We start from the raw sequence: 21,331 nt of genomic DNA, 5'->3' as shown, positions 1-21,331 counted from the left end.
TCATTTTTTTCTTTCATGTAATATCTGTAAGACTATGTAACACAGTTGAAGAAGCACTGATGTAACAGAAAGGGCTTTCGAGTCTACCAAACATGCATTTAAATCCAGTTTCTGCTATTTATAGCTAAAAAACAGAGATAATAATAACTTGTGAGACTGTTTTGAATATGGAGTGAGATTACATATGCAAAGCATGGAAAGCCCCAAGCATCAGCCTGACATACATGTTAGTTTCTTCTCTCTAACCTTCTCAACCCCAGACATGCTCATCAAACCTCTCCATCTTCATCAAAAACATATTGAATGCCTGTGCTGTGGAGGGCTGGAGACTAGTGAGATGCTTTCCATCTGCCTTTTTAGATAGGGTGGCATTTTGGGTAAAAGGCCTAAAATGGCCTAAAACCTAGACTTGAACAGGTAATCTGTGAGTCAAATGCTTGACCCCAGAATGTGGCCACCTCAGCAATTTAGATCACAAAGTAATTAATTAGCTACCCATCCCAGGCTAGGTCAGAAGGCCCAACCCTGATTATTTCCAGTGGGTCATCCTAATAAATAGGCTCAGCTTATATTCAAGACTGATTGTCACTAATTGTATAACCTGGAGCTACTACCATTCAGTTACATGGGAATTACATCATGAAACATATTTAAAATTTGACTTTGAAAGTGCTGAGTCTCCAGTGACCTCCATGTTGCTAAATCCAGTGGTAAGTTTTCCAGCTTGGTCTTAATTGCCCTCTGTTAACCATTGTTCCTTCTTGAAATCTTTCCTGTCTTGGACTTCTTCAGTACCACACTTCCTTGCCCCCTTCCTACCTCTGTGGCCAGTTCTCTTTGTTGTGTCTGAAAACTAGAATTCCTCAGGGTGCAGTCTTGCCTTTCTTCTTTTGCTTTTCTCACTCTTAAGAAGGTGATATCCATTTCCTGGGTTTCACATACCACCTATGCTAATGCCTCCTAGATTTAGATCTTCAACCTGGACCACTGCTCAGAAATCCTGTTTTGTTTATCCAACTGCCCCATTTTATATCTCCACTAGGTGCCTGTCAGGCATGGCAAACTTAATGGCTCTGAATCAAAACTCTTAATTTTCTCCTTTTAACTGTTCCTCTCTCAATTTTATCCACATCAGTAAGTGGAACCACCCTAACACACAGTTGCTTAAGCCAGATACCTAACAGTGATCTTTAATTCCTTCCTTGCCCTCACCCCCATATCCAGTCCTTTGGAAATTTCTGTCAATTTTGCTTTCAAGATATATCTCAAATATCTTCCCTTCTGCCTGTCTCAACTGCCCCCGTCCTAATTTAAGGCACCGTTATCTCTCACCCAGATAATTGCTATGACCTCCTATGGTCCAAGACATTCCACTTCAATTTCCTCCAATCCCTTCTCTGCACAGGCCCCAGGATGATTTTTTAAAATTAGAAATCAGACAACATCCCTCCTGTATAAGACCCTCCAGTGATTTTTGTTTGTTTGTTTGTTTGTTTTTTACTACACATAGACTAAAATCCAAATTCCTCATCATGGTGCCCAAGGTCCTCTGTGATCTGGCCCTTGCCCACCTTTCTGACATCCTCTCAGGACTCAATCCCCTGGTCTCGTGCTGCTCCCATCCTGCAGGTCCTCAAATGTGATGAGCCATTTCCTGCAGGGGGATCTTAGCATGTGCTGACCTCTCCACTCTCCCTACTTTTCACTTGGTTTCTCCTCACCATCCTTCGTATCTCAGCTTAGATCCACCTCCGTAGAGAACGCCCCAACCTGCCTATTTTTAGATTGCTCAGTAGCCTCTATCAAAGGACCCTGTTTGCTTCCTTCATACTGTTTATCACAATTTTTACTGAAATGTTTGGTTTACATGTTTATTGACTGATTCCATCACTACACTGTAAATTCCAGGAGGGTAAGGACATTATCTATTTTGCTCATCATGTAGCATACCTGGAATATGTATTGAATGAATGAACAAAAGGAATGAATGAATGAATGAATGAACAAATGAAAAAAAGTGTCTACTGTGTTCCAGGTACACATAGAATTCCACACAGAACTTCTGGTTCTAAGCATGTTCCAGGCTCTCCTGCAATATATGTATAATGCTCTTTCCTCCACACTGAATAATCACACCTCATCCATCTGGTCAGACCTTCCCAGTTCAGTTAAGTCTCATGTCCTCCAGATGGTTTGCCTTGCCCTATGCTAACATAATCCCACATATGTAGAGCTTCCCACACTTTATTCCCACCCTTAGACTCCAAGTTCTGCAAGGCAGGGGTCATGACTCTACTGGTCACCACGGTCCCCTAGTGCTGAGCACAGTACCTGGCATACAGTGGGAACTCAATAAAAACTTTTCTATGAATATATTATCTCATTTGATCTTATGTTGCATAATTTAAATTTTACTAGACCCCTGTGGAGTAGGAATTATTATACCTATTTTATAGATAAGTAAAACAGATTCAGAGGAAGATGAAATAATGTGGTTAAGGTTATATAGATAGTAAGAGGTAAAGCAAGAATTCAAACCAAGGCTGTTTTGACTCCCAAATCTATGCATTTTAAAAACACATTCCAAGAAATACTATGAAGGATTTCTGACAAAAGGGAAATAGAGTAATAAAAGTAACTTTCTAAAAGCTTACCGTGTGGCAGTTTCTATGCTCAGTGCTTTATATTAACTCTCTTAACTCCTGACAAGCACTCTATGAAATATGTATTGTCTCTATTTTATAGATGAGAAAGTTAAGCCTTAGAGAGTTTAAGTAATTTACCCAAGTTCCATAGCCACTAAGTGGTGAAGCCAGGATTTAAACCCAGGTTGATCTCACATCAAAGCCCACACTCAATGCCGCTTGAAGTATAGCTAAAGATCAGTTACCCCGAAAAAAGTGTCCATAGTCATGAGACTCACTTTGAGTCACATCCACTACTCCAATTGTTTATATTAGCTAAAATTTCATGCAGCCTGAATTCATGTTGATGTCCAGTCATTGGACAGCTATAGAATGTATTCGCACGGCCCTGGCCTGGGTTACTTTGGTGAACACTCTGATGCCCATGAAACAATAAAATAAAAAAGAAGATAGTGATTTAAATTTCATTAGGATCCACTGCCTATATGACCTATTTAAAGAAACAAACAGATCCTTGTGGTTATCTTCTATGTTTGAGGTCTTCACTCATATTTCTTTAATCCCCCTAAGGTATTTTGTTCATTCTCCATCAGTGGAAATGTTGGGTTGGAAATGTTATAAAAACCTTTGGGTATCCTAATTCCAAATTAAATATTTGTTTTGCTTTTTTTAAAAAAAATTTTTATTGGAGTATAGTTGATTTACAGTGTTGTGTTAGTTTCAGGTATACAGTAAAGTGAATCAGTTATGCATATACATATATCCACTCTTTTTTAGATTCTTTTCCCGTATAGGTCATCACAGAGTATTGCGTAGAGTTCCCTGTGCTATACAGTAGATCCTTATTATCTATTATATAATATATATAGTAGTGTGTATATGTCAATCCCAATCTCCCAATTTACCCTCCTCCCCTTTACCCCCCGGTAACCATAAGTTTGTTTTCTACATCTGTGGCTCTATTTCTGTTTTGTAAATAAGTTCATTTGTACCATTTTTTTAGATTCCACATATAAGCGATATCATATGGTATTTGCCTTTGACTTACTTCACTCAGTATGATAATCTCTAGTTGCATCCATGTTGCTGCAAATGGCATTATTTCATTCTTTTTTATGGCTGGGTAATATTCCATTGTATATAGGTACCATATCTTCTTTAGCCATTCCTTTAGCCATTCCTCTAGCCATTGATGGACATTTTGGTTGCTTCCATGTCCTGGCTGTTGTAAATAGTGCTTATCAAAATGGGTGCTCAGTTTTGAAAAGATTTTTTTTTCTGGTGGGTGAGGGTAGCAGTAATGGTGTAATAACACTGATCTGGGGATTAGAAGGCCTGACTGTACAACTAGGAAACTGGGTGACTGACATATCAAATTTCTTTGTTTCCTCTCTGACTCTCAACTGGAGGGGATAATGATTACAACAGTCTTAGAGGGACATAATGAGGTTTAAATTGGTCAATATTCATAAAATGCCTAGAGGAGTGGTCTGGTTGTTATTTAATATTCCCCTTCTCTTTCTGGGACTCAATTTCCTTATCTGTAACATGAGTGGATTAAATTAGATGTCAAAGTCCTTCCTAATTCTAAAGACCTATGAAATAAAAGTGATGGAATAAAAGTAGCAAACAAGGATTTTGAGTTATTTTAAGTATATTAAAGTAAGGGGAATCATGGACATGATGAGAAGTAAAAGGTATAAAAAAGTACCAAATGAAAGTATTGAAGCTGAAAAATTATAAAAACCAAAATGAAAGATCCATTGGATGGGCTAAAAAACAGATTAAATACTGCAAAAGAAAAGATCAGTAAACTTACAGATATAGAAACTATCCAAAATGAAACAGAGAAAAAATACTGCCAAAAACAATAAAAAAAAAGAACAAGGCCTCAGTGACCTGTGGAATAATATCAGGGAGTTGAGCATACCTGTGATCAGAAGCAGAGGAGAAAGTATGTGGCAGAAAACATGTTTGAATTAATAGTGGCAAAATTTTTTTCCCCAAATTTGATGAGAGCTATAAGTCCACAGAAGCACACCTAGGCACATCATAATCAGACTGCTGGAAATCAATGATAAAATATTAAAGGAGTCCATAACAAAGTGGATCTCTCCTCAAAGATTATACAAGCTGAAGATAATGGAATGATATTAATGTCTTCAAAGTGATGTGGGAGGAAAAAAGGAAGCTTTTCACTTAGAATCTTATATTCATCAAAGATACCCTTCAAAATAAAGGCAAAATAAAGAGTTCTTTAGACTAACGAAAATGGATAACTCCCTCACTAAAATTCATTCTGCACTATAAGAAAGGTCAAAAGAAGTTACTCAGGAAGAATAAAAATGGTATCAGAAGTGGTATGATATTATTTGAAGGTAGGCTGTGATAAGTTAATGATGAATGTTGCAAAGCTTAGAGTAGCAACCAAAATAAATAAATTAACAAAGTAGAATTGCTAACAAATTATTTGGAATTAGAAAAAATATGAAATGCAAAAGATGACCAAAAAAAGGAGAAAAATAGAAACAAAGAACAGATGGGACAAATAGAAGGATGGTAAACCCAAACCCATGCATATCAGTAATTACATCTTATATAAGTTGTATAAATACTATGATTAAAAGACAGAGATTATTAGACTAGATAATAAAGTAAGACCCATCTATATGCTATCTATATGAGGCGTACTTTAAAATATAAAGAGTCAGATAAGTTAAAATAAAATATTGGGAAAAAAAATTCACCATGCAAACCCAGGGATAATGAAAGCCTTTCATAATGATAAAGGGGCAGATCATATACAAACCTGTATGTAGATAGATAGATACATAGATAGATAGATAGACAGATAGACAGACATAGATAGACAAGTAGATAAACAGATAATAACAGAGCTTCAAAATACATGAAACAAAAACTGATAGAACTGAAAGGAGAAATAGACAAATTCACAAATATACTTGGGGATGCAACATTCCTCCCTCAGTAATTGATAGACAAGGAGGTGAAAACTTGAGCAGCATTAATAACCAACTTAATGACTTAGAACTACACACAGCAGACGAATACACACTTTGAAGTGCCTGTGACATATTCACTAAGATATATCATATTCTTTGTCTTAAAACAAATCTCAATAAATTAAAAGGATTGAAAATATTTTTAACTTTTTAAAGCAACACACATGCTAAAATGTATTATTTGTATAAAACACATAAGAGAGAGTCATCGCTTTTTGAGGCTGAATATAACGTCTTTTCATCAACATTGTCTTAAAATATTTTTCTCAAACAACCACACTTTTCTAAGAATTTATAGTAATGGTATAATAACACACAGGCAATATACTTTATAATAATGGTAAATATGAGCTTATAAAAATAAATGTATACCATTAAAAATGTAAATGTATATCATCTGTTTTCAATGTTAGTGTTTATATTTTAAGAAAAATAAATTGTTAGTTATTTTGCCATTGTTAAATTTTTTTAAAGTTTGAAGTGAGACTAATCCAAAAGAGCCATACTAATTGGCACATTGCAATTTTTTTTCATTGTTAAATTTTATTTTATTTTTTTAAATAATTTTTATTGGAGTATGGTTGCTTTACAATGTTGTGTTAGCCTCCACTGCACAGCAAAATTAATCAGCCATACGCATACAGATATCCCCTCCCTTTTGGACTTCCCTCCCATTTAGGTTACCACAGTGCATTAGGTAGAGTTCCCTGTGCTATACATATACAGTATGTTCCCATCAGTTGTCTACTTTATACATTGTATCAATAATGTATAGGCACATTACAAATTTATTCTAGTTTTTATCAACCATCAGAGAGATGAAAAATACCCAAAAAATGACCATGACAATCACACACCACTACTGGCAACAGCTTTCATTGAAAACTTACTAAGTACCAGGCATTGTTCTAAATACTTTTTATGCATTTAATTCTTCCTCTTACTTGCCTCCCACTTTACAGCCCAGAAAACTTAAATAACTTGCCTAAGATTACACAAATAGTAAATGCCAGTGCCAGAATCTGAACCCAGTAAAGTTATTTCACCATGTAGTTTTGCATTTGCAAAGCCAGGGTCAGGCACACTGGCATTAGACAAAAAGACCTTGTGACTTCCTACTTCAGCACTTTGTAACGTATTTAATTGGTTCTCTTTTGCCTTGACTTCAAATTTGCCTCTTCACTGGTCTTTCTTATTTGATAAGTTCAAACATAAGACTCTTTGTTCATTTTCAAAAAGGATTACAGTGATAAGCTTTTATAATTAAGAGTATCTCAGCAGAGATTTCCTTTACCACAGTTCTCTTGCCTTTATCTTCTAATTATTAGAGATGAATTTTCTGATTTTTCAAAATTGTATTTGCTTTAAATACAAGTTGCAAATTAACTGCTTATAAAAATGCCTTTCCCCCTTCTTAACTGTTACTTAAAGGAAATCTCTAGTCTAGCATTTAAAAGCAATAATGATTCAAAATTGAATCATCTAACAAGAATTTGAATAAAATAACTCTACTTAAAATCTTCAATGTTTGGGAGACAGGGACTTCTTTAAAGTTATCACAAAGGCAAAATAAGAGGCTGTTTAAGCACCACAAAATAATTGATGTTAAGATTTAAAAAAAAAAACAACCGTGAAGCCAGTTTGGGATATGCAAGGAAATGGAATGGGTAAAATGCAATGTACATATGAAAATATCACTTCTATTCGTTACTCCATAGCAAAAGGTTAAGTCGTTTCTAGAATGAAATGACTCAGCATCTTTACAGTCTCTTGCCTTTCCCAAGATAATTTTATATACATTATCTAATTTTATCCTTCCCAAAACACTATGAGATGGGTATTCTTACACACAAATGGATAAGCAGAGGTTAATTGTCCAATATAACTCAAGAGAACTATTATTTATTAAGTTGAGTATACTTTATATCCAATATTTTATTTCCTGTTCATTAACTCTTATAGAAGAGGCATTATTATTCTCATTTTACAGATCGGGAAGCAAGCACAAAGCAATTATCTGATTTACTCCAGGTCACCCAGCTCCTATGTCTTGGAGCTGTGATTTGCACACAGGTCCATCTGACACCAAGTGAATGCTCTTGTCACTGGCCTGGACTCCTTCACTGAATTAGTAATAATGTGGAAAGAGGTCACATTCCAGCCTAAAACAGCCTGTTGCAAACATGAGAGTGTCTCAGTTCCCCACCAAGTAACCCCTAACTGCAAATTTTGCAGAAACTTTTGACCAACTCACCAGTTCACCTTCTCCTGTATGGTTACCCCAGGCTGACAAGTCATCAAAGACAAGAGGAAAAAAGCAACAGCAAACATCTCATCCAGAAGCCACCACCCTATATTACCTAGAGAGGAATAAAACTATTCAGGGAGTTGGAGTAAAAGAAATCTACAGGCTGGGATCTATAAGATCTACCTAATGTTTGACATGAACAGAACTCACTTGATTCTCATTCAGATGTGGTTAATTACTTACCGGGGTATTGATTAGCCAAACACCCTAAAATCCCAGACACCAAAGGCCACTGTCCTTCAGACCTTTGGAAAAGCTATACCCATATGGTTGAGGAAAGGAGGATATTTAACCAATTTCGGCTAAGCAAAGGGATCTTATTTTCAGAATGAGGCAAAAGCCAAACCAAGATGTAGCTCCAGGATTCGTGGTCTTTTTGAGTAGCTCTTGGAACTTCTGAGGTTAGATCAATTTGTTTTGCAAGACTGAAACAAGGCTCATACTGGTGTTTCAGCTCTGCCATAAACAGCCAGCAAAATACAGGAAATGCTAATAGTTGCATGGGGAAGTTCTCCAATGTATTGTCAAACATCTGGAGCCCGAGAAATGTGGGTAATTGAATGAACTTTCCACTTCTCGTCCAGACATTGGGTATCATTACCATCTAGCATATTTGTGTCTTCAGGGAACCACATGCCTTAAATGGACATCTCCAGAAGCATCCTCTAGAATGGCCATAACAACCACACCCTGGACTGGTGATACCATATCTACATACATTCTCTTAGTCATAATTAATAGTCATAAATTATGACATAGTCATAAATTAATTAAAGACAGTTGGATAGATAGAAAGATAATAATTGAACATGTGGCAGGCATTTCATTTGTCTTATTTTACATAATCCTGACCACAAGTCTGTGAGATGAAAATGATTCAGTTCATTTTGCAGTTGAAGAAATGAAGGTCCAGAAAAGTTAACTAAGTTGCTCAGGAATGGACAGCTATTTTGATGTCCCTGGCAAAACTTAAATTCTCTCATTAGCAGGATTGGCCAGTACTATCATTATTAGTCTCAAAGCTATGAAAAAAATGTACTGAGTAACTTGCATGTGTAAGGAATGTGTACCTGGTTTAATTATGGAGATTTAAACAAGGCACCCATTTGTTATTGTCTCCATTTCTTCAGAGATTTAGGTAAAATTTGACAAAAGTGAACACCCATTCCAGGTCCTAGAAAGCCCCTCCAGCCCCTGATTTCTGTGTGTCTCTTCCTCCCTCCCTCTCTTTGTTTTGACTTCTGGGTCCTCTTGGCTGCAGTTTTTTTTGTTTTGTTTTTTTAAATTAATTAATTAATTAATTTATGGCTGTGTTGGGTCTTCATTTCTGTGCGAGGGCTTTCTCTAGTTGCGGCAAGTGGGGGCCACTCTTCATCGCGGTGCGCGGGCCTCTCACTATCGTGGCCTCTCCTGTTGCGGAGCACAGGCTCCAGACGCGCAGGCTCAGTAGTTGTGGCTCATGGGCCTAGTTGCTCCGCGGCATGTGGGATCTTCCCAGACCAGGGCTCGAACCCGTGTCCCCTGCATTGGCAGGCAGACTCCCAACCGCTGCGCCACCAGGGAAGCCCATTGGCTGCAGTTTTACAATCCTTCTGACCCATTTGGAAAACTCTGTTCTTTTTCCTTTTTCCACAAGTAATCCAGTAACTCACAGTGCTTTTACTGAAATGTGGGTGTGACGGGGGGTGTTATGTCTGGACACCCTTGGGGCAGCTCAGGGTGGCACATCTGGAACCCACTTCTTTCCACCAGCTCCCTAGCTGCCTCCCTTCTCCCTCCTCGTTCCATCCGAAGTCCAACTTCCTGACACAGGTCTATCGGCCCCCTGGGGAGTGTAACTCAGGTTTTCCTTCAGCACTTCGACAGTGTTTCTCATGGGAAACAGACTTCTCCCTATAACAGGGATCTCAAGTGGGGATGATTTTGCCTCTCAGGGGACATTTGAAAATTTCCTGGGACATTTATCACAAAGTTGTCACCACTTTGGGGGTTGTGTTGCTGGCATCTAGTGGGTGCTAAATGTCCTACAATGCACAGGACACCTCCCCAAACAAGGAATTCTCTGGCTCCAAATATCAATAGTGCCAAGGTTGGGAAAGACCACCAAAAGGCTTATCTGCCTTTCCCTGACCCCTGGAGTTCTGGTGAATTATTTTTCTTCTTACATATAGGCAATATTGTCTTCCTCCTTAGACCAGTTCCTTCTTGAGATTTCTCTGATGCCTTTTCTCCTCACCCAAGACTTCAGTGGCACTCAGAACCCCTCCTTAGCCTCGGCTAACCTCTCTTACCCTCCACACCCACAACTCGATCCCTTAAATTCTATCATTTTTCCTCTGTAATATTTTCCCTCCAAGCTTCTCACCTTCATTCGCACCCTTCGATCCATTTCAAGGCCTCAGCTCTCTCCGAAACTCTCCTAACAGACTCCTAGGGAGGCTCTGTCCTCACTCCAGACCTCCCTGTACATTACAGCTGGATTCATCGCCAGGAAAGCTGGCTCTGAAAACTCACTCTCCTGCTCAAAGGTGTTCCATGGATCCCCCATCTTCTATAAGATTAGAAGTCCAAATTCCTCCAGAAATGGGTCCCAACCCACCTTTGCAACCTTATCAGCCACAACCCTCCAATAATCCCCCACACTGTAGGCTAGGTTCCCCTTACCTTCCTCACACTTTCTCACTGCTGTGATCTTGTTCATGCTGGACCCGAACAACCTTTATCCGTTATCCACTACCCTTGTGCCAAGCGTTTTCTCAAACAGCAGGTCCGTCAAAGAACCTCGGCTGATGGCCTCATCTGGAGGGTGTCTCCTTGTTATCCTTGAACCTTACAAATACATCACCAGCACTTTTCATTTTTGCCTCATATTATGTTCTTCCAGTGGGGTGGGGTATATCTCAAGAATGAAGGTTTCTTGAGCGTAAATTCTATGTCTGATTCTTCTTTATTATCACCCATATCACTTACCACTGAATCTTTACTAAGAAATATTGGTTGATTGAGTGAATGAGCAAAGGACTAAAAATACTTTACAATATCATAATATTTTCAGGTATATTTTCTCATTTAATCCTCAGAATAATCTTGTGAGATAAATACAATTATTCTGAAGAGAATTCTGAGTCAGAGAGACAGTGATTAAGGTGGAAAACAGAAGTTAGAGACATAGGGTACTAGACCTTGTACCTGCCACTTTTTGTGTTTTTTAAAAACATTTTTTAATGTTTTTAATCTTCATAGTGATCTTGCAAGACAGTAATAATAGTGCTGTTTTGAAGATGAGAATACTGAGTTTCAGAGTAGTTAAGTAATTTGCCTGCAGTTGCACAGCTGGTGAGTCTCAGAGTCAGGGATTTATAATCTGTCCAACTTTAAAACCTGAGATCGTTTTTGGTCTGGTCACACAACGACTAAGCGTTATATCAGGACCAAGGCCTGGGTCTTCTGGCTCCAAGTCCAGTTCTCTGTTTATTATGCCTTAGCTCAGAGAATGAATATCATTTCCAGGGGCAAAGAAGGCAAAATCAAGTGAATGGAAGGAGAATCACAGGATAGAATCAAGAGAGAAGCTAAGTCAAATGGGATGGTTCCCTGCCTCTGTGACTAAATGTGTGAGTGCATGTGAGTGTTTGTGTGTGTGTGTGTGTGTGTGTGTGTGTGTTGGGATGGGAGCAGGTCACTCATCTGTTTTCAACCAAAATGTTCTAAGATGAATGGGAAATGCCAAAAAATGGTTAAGTTTGCATATGCAGATTTCACCTTAATTGTAGCATTCTGTTATCAAAGATAGATAGTTATAAAATACCATGCAGAGTAGACAGCGAGACGGCAATTCATTTTGAAAATGCATAGCTTATCTCAGAGAAACACTTTCCACTACCTAAATCAGCTTGTGAGTTATGACCTCAGAGTGGAACACGTCCTGTGTCGGCCCAGACTGCCACCACAGCGTGACAGCCAGACCTGTGCTCTCTGAAAAGCTTCAGAAGCTCTAGGCCACATTCCTCTGTACTGGGCCTGCAGGTTGCTCAATGCAGGTTCTGCAAATTGAATGCAAATAGAGGCAATTTGCTAGAATGGAAAGAGCGCAGCTGTAGGTCAGAAAATACCACTAACCAGTCATTGTTTCCTAGCCTCAGTTTCTTTGTCTGTAAAATGGGTAAAATAATACCTATCAGGATAGGATTGAAGAACTGTAGAGGAAATAAGGGTATCTGTCCTCAACTGGAAATTCTGAACAGCAGTTGCTTGTTTATTTAAACAATCCTTCCCCTTCTTTCTGCTCCTTCTTCCCAGTACCTATTTGTCTCTTTCATAGCATGGAAACTTTCATTTAAGTACCAATGAAGGAGGAAAGTGGAAGAAAGGGGGGGCCCAGCAAAGAGACGATGAAGGAGCATGAAATGTGGGAGGTACACGTCCAGGTGCCCTGGGCTTGTTTCAGGAAAATGGGGCGCAAGAGGGTGGTCACGTCCCTGGTCTCTGGTGAGTCCCTGGGACAGGCTGCCAAGTGAGGGTTCTTGGCTTCTCGCAGGAAGGAATTCAAAAGTGAGCCATAGTAAAGTGAAAGCAGGTTTACTGAGAGAGATACACATTCCATAGGCAGAATGAGGTCTGACTCCGAAGGTGAGAGCAGCCCCAGGGCATGGGGTCATCTCAGAAAGTGAGAGTGGCCTGAAATATGGGGAGGTTAGTTTTTATGGGCTGGGTAATTTGATACGCTAATGAGTGGGAGGATTATTTAAACTATTTTGGGGAAGGAGCAGGGACTTCCAGGAATTGGGCCACCACCCACTTTTTGACCTTTTACAGTCAGCCTCGGAACTGTCATGGCACCTGTGGGTGTGTCATTTAGCATATGCTAATGTATTACAATGAGCGCATAATGAGGCTCAAGGTCCACTGGAAGTCGAATCTTCCGCCATCTTGGGCCTAGTTGGTTCTAATCAGTTTTTGTCAACTGGCTGTGTTATTCTTTAAGGGTTGTGCCCTTCCCTCCTGTCTGAGGCTGATTTTGAGGACTTCTAGAGGGAAGCTGCTACCAGCAGAAGTAGATAGAATGATTGTAGCTGTGGGGCCCGGGTGACAAAGCGACAGAAGGCCTGCTTACCCATCTCTGCCCAGGTTCCAGGACCATTCCAGCACCTCAAGGGTTGAAAACTTGGGACGAAATTCAAAGTAGCAACTTCAGGTGGGATATGGCCAATCCCACAATGGCCGGAAGCTAACAAAGCTTCTCCAAGGAGCTTACTGGTTGGCAGGCCACACGGATGCCAGAGCAGTTTTTTTAGTTTGTTTGATGTATCTCTCCAGGGTGTGTGTGTGTGTGTGTTAGGGTTGGGTTTGACTTTCTTCTCCCTGCAGAAACCTGCAAAGTATTCAACACAAGACCCGGCACAAAGTCTGCAGGCGGTAAATGAGCAGCCCCCGTCACGTGCACTGCCTTGCCTTCCCTACCCTCCTTTCGAAACCCTTTGTAAGATTGCGTGTCTCTGACACCTGCTTCTCCTCCTGATTGCTGCATCAGCCCGGGGCTGTGGCCAACAGATACCAGTGGTGAGTTTTCAGCTGGAAATGAAGTGGAGCTGGTTTGAGTAATTGGTCTCCATCAGAGGCTTTACAATGGGTGGGCTAATGCGTGTCTACTGCTCCCACTTCCTGGCGAAGCTCTGCACTTGTATTTAAGGGGGTAGGATGGGAGGGAGTCAGTGTCTGGCTCATTGGCGTAGAAATTAAAGACCTTTCCTCAAAGAAGGCATGGAGCGTTGTCAGCAGCTCTGGCCAAATCGAGGTGGTCATTTGGGAAAGTCCTCTTGGACTTTGGCTGCAATAAAAACCAGAGTCCATTTTACACCTGAGCAAGTTCTCCAGGCGTCATCAATTGATCGATCATCTCCTTTGTGATGCCTTCACTCACGGCATGATGCACGGCACCGCTCTCCTCTGCTCCCCCTGAACCCTGGCCTCATCCCCCTCTCTCCAAAAGACCGCCAACTTGTGATCCTGTGACTCTTGGAAGACAGGGCGGTGCTGGCCCAGAGTCTCCGTGCACCAGATGTGTGAGAGTCTGGGAATGGAACTAGCCTTCCACAGCCAGACTGACTTACTGTGCCCCACAAGCAGGCAATAAGGGACCACGGTGTGTGCACAGATATTAAAAACAATACTAAAGCCCACTAGAAGTCAGTCAGCTTTTGTATGATCACCATGTGCAGGCAATTCTAAACCATGTCCGTGGTGAAATCTCCTTCCCCACAGCCTTCCATGCTCCGTTTCCCAGCCAGCATCACACTGAGAGAGCTGGTTCCTTTCTATCCCCCAGGACACTGGGAGCTTCTTGAGGGCAGGGGCCATGTTTCAGTCACCTTTGTATCCCCAGTGCTGCCACATAGTAGGTGCTCCATACTGTGTTTTATGCAGCACAGTAGGAAGATTACAGTTTTCAAGTCCAACATACCTGGATTGAAATCCCAGCACTATCATGAACCAACGGTTGCAACTTTGGACAAGCTATTTCACCACTATGCCTTAACTTCCCCTCCTGTATAATGGGTTTGATGATATATATACATATACATATATATATATATATGGCACACATATACACACATAGTACCTCATAAATATTTGTTGAATTGACCTAAATTAACAGGCATTTCCAGGCAAAATCATGATGGATCCTGTTTTTCTTTGTAATCCTCTCACTTCTTGCCATCTCTCTCATGACCCGCTGCTCCAGAAACACACTCCTGTGACACTCAGGTGGGGGCTTGCTCTCAGTCCACATGACGTCTGAGGAGTCAGTGATGCCGTGAGGGTCACTGAGAACCTATGCATGTGTCATTTTTCTGTACGTTAGGCATCCCTATGTTATCAGGCCATACGTATATACTGCTTAAGTGAGGCTTCTTAAGGATAGCGGCGCCTTTAAGACTCAAACCAACAGTGACCCAGTGGACTGATCAGTCAGACCATAAGCTCTGGGAGGGCTACCCAAGCGTGTTTTGTTCCGCATTGTACCACAAAGTAGCTGCGTGTTGTAACCAGTCAATTTGTTACCTTCATTCTATCAAGGTCTCGGTACTGTGGGGGGCACTAAATACTTAGGGGTGGGTGGAGAGAACACAGCCCCTGCCATCACAGTGCCCTGCCCCAGATTGAGTGTGCCATGGGGACCTTCAGGGGGACCAAGCTGAGAGCATCCCAGACGGATGCTTATATGTGATTTGAGCTTTGAAGAAGGCGGTGGGTGTGCAAGGGTAGAACTTTCTTTAGACAGAGAAAGAAAGGGCATTTCAGATGGAGGAAACAGCATGAGCAAAACCATGAAGATGCAAAGGGACATGACCAGTTCAGGGATCAACAGCTACCTGGTAGGCAGATGCACAGGTAAAGACCACATCAAAGGGCTTTTTGTTTTTTTTTTTGGCCAAGACTAAGATGTAGATTTCACCCCTAAGCACATGGAAGGGCTACTGAAGAAACTGATGCAGCAGAGCCCTGTGATCAGACTCTGGGGACACGTGGAGGACGGACTGGAGAGGGCTGAGACCGAGGCAGAGAAACCAGCTTAGAGACTGACCCCCGGGGGCTGACACGCGAGGGGAAATGCTTGGGGGTGAGGGGGGTCGGTGGGAACTCAGAAGCTTGGGAGTCAGGCCTCAGGATGCATGTGCCGACCTCTGCAGGGTGGCATTGCATGACCTTGGGACAGTCACCTCAGTGTCCACACCTGAGGGCTGACTCCTCTCTACAGCCTCCTTTGGGTCTGAAATCTTAGGCTTCTGTGATCCCGATCTGAAACCTTCCCCTTAGAACTACAGGGCTAGGAAACAAATCTCTATTTCCAAACGCTTCAAGCCTCTCTTAATACTTTTATTCAGGACCTGTCTTCCCAGGAGACACTCGGGGCTGTCAGCCTGTAATTAGACTTTCTCCCTGCTCATACAGCCAGGCCGTGCGGCACGGCAGCCGAAGCTGGATTAGCCCACTGTAAACAAATTTGGTCAGTCCCCTTCTCGCCAGCCTCGTTCCAGTTGAGCGGATTTCAGCAGCTCCTGGGCGAATGTTAATGCCTCCTACGTACATGGTTGCAAGAAAATAATCACGTGTGCCTCCCTTTGTTGAGATGCTGTGGCTTTCGCTTCTCAGGCATCACTGTGACACAGTGGGGTGGAGGTCGGGGTGGGAGGTGGGAGGGTTGTGGGAGGAGGGGCAGGGAGACAGTGCAAAGAAACTCGAAAGAGCCTTCAGGCAGGATGTGGGGGACCTGGGTATCAAGGCAAGCTCAGCCACTGATTTTCTTTGTAACCTTGCAAAAGTTACTTCAGTTCCCTGGGCCTCAAGTATCTCAACCGTAAAATGAGGCCGAGAACACCTGCCTCGCAGGCCTGCTGGAAAGGGTAATTGAGGTAATGGACGTGAGAGCCTTTGGTAAAGCTCCGTGGGCGAGGGGCCAGTGTCAAGGATCACAGGCTCAGCTTTCCTGTGCAAAGGATAGAGGAGTCAGGGCAGGTGTAGAGCACGCAGGAGAGCTAGCTTCCAAATTCCCTTTGGCACCAGAGTCCTAGAAAACAGAAGGGGGGTGCAGATCGGATGCCCCATGAACTGCCCTCCGATTGAAATTGCCCTGAAACCGCATGTAGGTGTTCAATCTACAAGAAGTGTAGTAACATTTACTGAATACTTGTGTTCTTCCTGTGATCTTTATGGTAGCTTTAAAGTGAGGATTCTTATACCCAGTCCAAAGATGGGGAAACTGAGACCAGAAGAAAGAGATGGGAGGGGGAGAGGATTTGAGGCCAGGTTAGTCTGACTTTAAAGTCTATCTGTACTCCCTGTCTTTGGAATTACAAGCAGATGAAGGTCAGATTTAGATAGGGGACAGATACATAGCAGGTTATGAAAAAACAAAGGATGTATTTGGTGGAGAACCACTAATCTTTTCCCAGGGCATCTAGGAGGATGAAGCCATGTCATAAACTGTAAGTGTCATGAGGGCAGGGGCTGTATTCATCACGATGTCCCCAGCACACAGAACACTGCCTGGGACAGAGCAGGCACTCAGTAAATACTTGTCGAATGAATGAATGAATCCCATGAGGCGCACAGTCATCCCCTTAGCTTTTCTGGTTGATCACAAACAGAAAGGAAAAGAAAGTCCTTCACAGAAATTGTCCAAGGAATACACACCTTTGTTGTTCCAGTTGTTTCTGTGTCTACAGCTGTGTACCAAACCACCCCAAAATTCAGTGGAGGGAAACAACGCTGATTTATTATTTCTTAGGATTCTGTGGAGGGTCACTCATGGGGCCGCATTCAGCTGAGAGCTGGAACGCCCATAATGGCCTCTCTGCCTTCCGGATTTTTCTCTACAAGTCTTCTCATCATGCAGTAGTCTAGCCTAGGCGTCTTTCCAGCAGAGCAGGTGACTTCCAAGAGAGAATGCTCTGCTTATATCATGCTCGCTAATGTCCCATTGGCAAAGCAAGTCATATGACTAAACCCAGGATCACTGTGGGAGGAGACCACACAAGGGTGTGAATCTCAGGACGTTCATGGAGGCCCATTGGTCCCATCAGTCTTCATGAGCAGCACATAATAATGAATGTATGTGTGTAAAGCAGTTAGAAATGGGCCTGGCCCTTAGTTTCTACTACTTCAGTATTAGTAATAGCTAATTATTATTAATAGATAATTACTGTAAGTTAATCACTGCAATTGCCTTTATTTTCTGGACTATGAAATAAGAACCCCCACTAGGGACACTCTGGTGTATCCCTCGAAGTCTGAGCATAGTAACTCACTGCAGTGCTGAAACTGTGTTTGAGGGGCTGCATCAGCAACAAAATATGAAGTTGAATCCTTCTTTCACCTCTTCCTCTACTCATTTCTTTTTACATGGTTTCCCTAAACATGGGTAGGCTCTTCGCTTATTCCTAAAAGTGATGTTGGAACCTACAGGAGGATCACTCATTTCTGTAAGAATCCATTCACTCAACAAGCATTTGTCTAAGGCCATTGTGGTATCTCTTTCCCTTTTCCAGAGATTCTTTTGGAGTTGGACAGGGAACCCAGTTCCAGGAGATGAGATGACAGAAAAATTTGTTGAGAACTTCTGAGGAAGACTGTCCACGCTGATGAAAAGAAAAAGGTATGCAAGGAGAATCCTTGTTTCCTTTCCTGCTTTTGGACATAGTCATATGAGGGCATGATAACTAGAGATGCCTTTTACGACTCTGTTATCACCATGAGAAGAATATGCTCTGGGTAGCCCTCTAGTCCCAGAGGAAAAAGACATGAAACAGAACAAGTCAGCAAGCCTGCAGAACTTCAGCTTGAAGTAGATTTGCTCAGTCAGATCCAGACTCAATCTAGCTGCCACACCCTAAAGCAGAGCTGCTTAGCTGGCCATAGCTAGATCTGTGGTAAGAAAAAAATGTGATTTAGGCCACTGAGTTTGGGGATAGTTGTTATGCGGCATTAAGTGACAATAGCTAACCCATATAGTATCTTATTCCCTAGAGTCTGCTGTCTACTGAGCTGTAGAACCTGAGGTCTCAGCCCAGCACCATCCTGAAATGGAGGGGAATATAGTAAGAAAGTTCTTGAGAGAGGTGCCCTTGGAGTTTAGGAATTTAGGAAAACATAAGGACTTGTGTCTGCTTCTCTCCAGGTTTCTGAAGACCGGAGACTTGCTGACATAGCCCACATAAGCAAGGTTAAGTAGGGACCAAGGCGTACAATGGTTGGGACAAGGAAGTTAAAATACTGGATTGAGTCTATCCTAATAGCAGAGAGCAACCAAAATGCTATGGATTTACAAACAAAATATGAGAAAGCAGATTTAAACAGAGCTTAGCTGAAGCCCATGACGGAAAAGAAGTGAAACTATATCTGGTTTATACCCCTCTCTGTAATTATTCAATAAATCTGTTCCACTTGGTACTTCTCTCTGCCTCAAAAATACAGTGTCACCTTCAACATGGAAATTTCACTGTGCCCTCTTTCACCCGAGCTATCGGTGAAATTGTGGGCACTGCTCTCAATATGGCTCCCTTTCTGTTTATGTTTTATTTTCTCACTTTGTGCCAATACATTACTTACATACCTGGCTTTTGCAGGAGAAATCTTTCAAATGGTATTCGAATGTATACATAATTTAAACCTTGTCTCCGAGCTTACAGAAACTTTCAAGGAATATTAGGAATTTAGTCAAGTGTGATCAACACTGTTATTGCTAAAATTAAAATTATTAATGGCAGCAGCAGCAGTGACTACAATTTCCAGAGCACTTTCTACATGCCTAGCTCCGTGGAGGTGTTTTGCATGCAATTTATTCCATTCTCCTACCAGTTGATTAGGTGGTTATTATTATTCCATGATCTTCTAATAATAATAAAGCAACATCTGTTTGGCACCAGGTATTGAAGTGAGCCTTTTACACGCATTGCCTCACCACCTTCTCACACAACCCTGTCAGCTGGAGTGATTATTTCCCCATTTGTCAGATGAGAAAGCTAGAAATCCTGACAGTAGAGGGACTTGCCCACAGCACACAGGCAAGAAGAGGCAGTGCCAGGCTTCGAACCCTGATCTCCCTGCTTCTAAATCCATATTCAGTCGGCTTCATAATTATCTCTCAGAAACAGAGACTACGTTACCCATCCTGCGACTCTGACCTTTTCGCTCCAATCTAGATTGGTCTGCTCATTCGCTCCAGAAATCTCCCCTAGCACCAAAAAAACTGGATTACAGGCTTCGAGTGTAATCCCATGTAGATGAAATCTGCTGACTTCAGGGCGCAAGGCAAGCACAGAAGGAAAGGAAAAGTCTAATGACTTTTAGCTAACGCCCAACTAGCAGCTCCATTTTGTAGCTTCTGCCTCAGAGATCAAACTGTCACCAGCCCCAGGGCGGAGGGGACCCCACCCTGCTGATGCTGGGACTTTGACTGGGGAGCGGCCAATGGGCGTTAACAAAAGAAACAAACACACACGTTTTTCTTTTGCAAGGTGTTACAGCTCACAAATCCCTTTCGTATATTTTGAGCTGTGCACTCACTCTGTGAAATATATATCATTATGCCCAATTTATTTGCATGTCTCAGATTCCAAATTCAACTTTCCTTTATCGAAGACCTAGTATATGTCAGGAACTTTTCTGGGCTGTTTCCAAGACAACACCTCATTTAAATCTTGCAAAGTCTCTATGAAGTAGAGATTATTAGCCCCATTTTGAAGAAAAGGGAATGAAGGTTCTGAGCAATGGAGTGACATAGTCAATACCGCCCATCAGATCAACGCTAGACTCTGCATTGGAACCCTGGTTACCGTGACCACCCCTGTGTTTGGTCCACGGCACTAGGCTGCTGCAGGAAACCTCCCCGCTAGGCTCCAACACAGCAGCCCCGCCTCTGCTGAGCGCTGATGCTCTGACGGGTGGCCACGGTCTGTGCCAACATTGTATGAGGAGGCAGGCGTCCAGTCTCTTTAGCTGCCAGGACGTCTGATCAAGAAGGAGCTCTATCTCAGGTTCCGTATCCAAGGAGCCTCACTGACACCTCGACCTGATTAGATGACAAAAGCCTGAACCCAGCACCCTATCCGGAGGAGACTTTCTGGGGATATTGGGAGGTGCTGGGTATAGTTAGTCCGTGGAATAAATGTAAATAATTTGTGGCCAGAGGACAGATTGGGGGTGGGGGGCTGTTTTAAAACATCCCCAAACCCACTGATGCTCTTCCCACTAAGAGGGGAGTCTATGTCCCTTCCCCCTGCATCTGGACTCTGGAATGGCTTGGTCAGCAGAATATGACAGAAGTGGCACCGTGCCAGTTCCAGGTTTAGGACTTAGTAAATTGATCACTTTCGCTTCCTGTCTCTTGGGACACCTACTCTTCCCACCTAGACATCACATTGTGAGGAGACCGAAGCCATGCTGCAGAGAGACACGCATGGGAGACACCGACAAGCAGCTTTACCGGCCACATGGGTGAGCCGTCCCGGAAGAGGGTTCCCAGCTGAGCCACCCCAGTCGTCAGTGCTGTATGGAGCAGTCCGTGCTCTATGTATGGAACAGTCAATGCTGTATGGAGCAGTCAGTCAGTGCTGTATGGAGCAATCAGTGCTGTATGTATGGAGCAGTCAGTGATGTATGGAACAGTGAGTGCTGTATGGAGCAGTCAGTGCTGTATGTATGGAGCAGTCAGTGCTGTATATATGGAGCAGTCAGTGCTGTATGTATGGAGCAGTCAGTGCTGTATGGAGCAGTCAGTACTGTATGTATGGAGCAGTCAGTGCTGTATGGAGCAGTCAGTGCTGTATGTATGGAGCAGTCAGTGCTGTATGTAT

At 42.2% G+C, this 21,331-nt stretch overlaps 1 protein-coding gene across 1 annotated transcript in view; it reads right to left on the bottom strand.

The window, feature by feature from the left end:
- The window catches only part of C8A (complement C8 alpha chain), a 65,393-nt gene extending 57,284 nt beyond the window's left edge, over positions 1-8,109 (bottom strand). The window contains exon 1 of the mRNA XM_036870065.1: positions 7,923-8,109. Within this exon, the coding sequence (XP_036725960.1) occupies positions 7,923-7,999 (77 nt within the window). The 5' untranslated portion in view covers positions 8,000-8,109. The remainder of the gene's footprint in view (positions 1-7,922) is intronic.
- Between the last annotated feature and the right edge of the window lie 13,222 nt (positions 8,110-21,331).

Source organism: Balaenoptera musculus, chromosome 1, assembly GCF_009873245.2.
Source record: "Balaenoptera musculus isolate JJ_BM4_2016_0621 chromosome 1, mBalMus1.pri.v3, whole genome shotgun sequence".
NCBI classification, from domain to species: domain Eukaryota; kingdom Metazoa; phylum Chordata; class Mammalia; order Artiodactyla; family Balaenopteridae; genus Balaenoptera; species Balaenoptera musculus.
The sequence above is the reverse complement of the archived record's forward strand: the minus strand, read 5'-3'. Positions and strand labels throughout refer to the sequence as shown.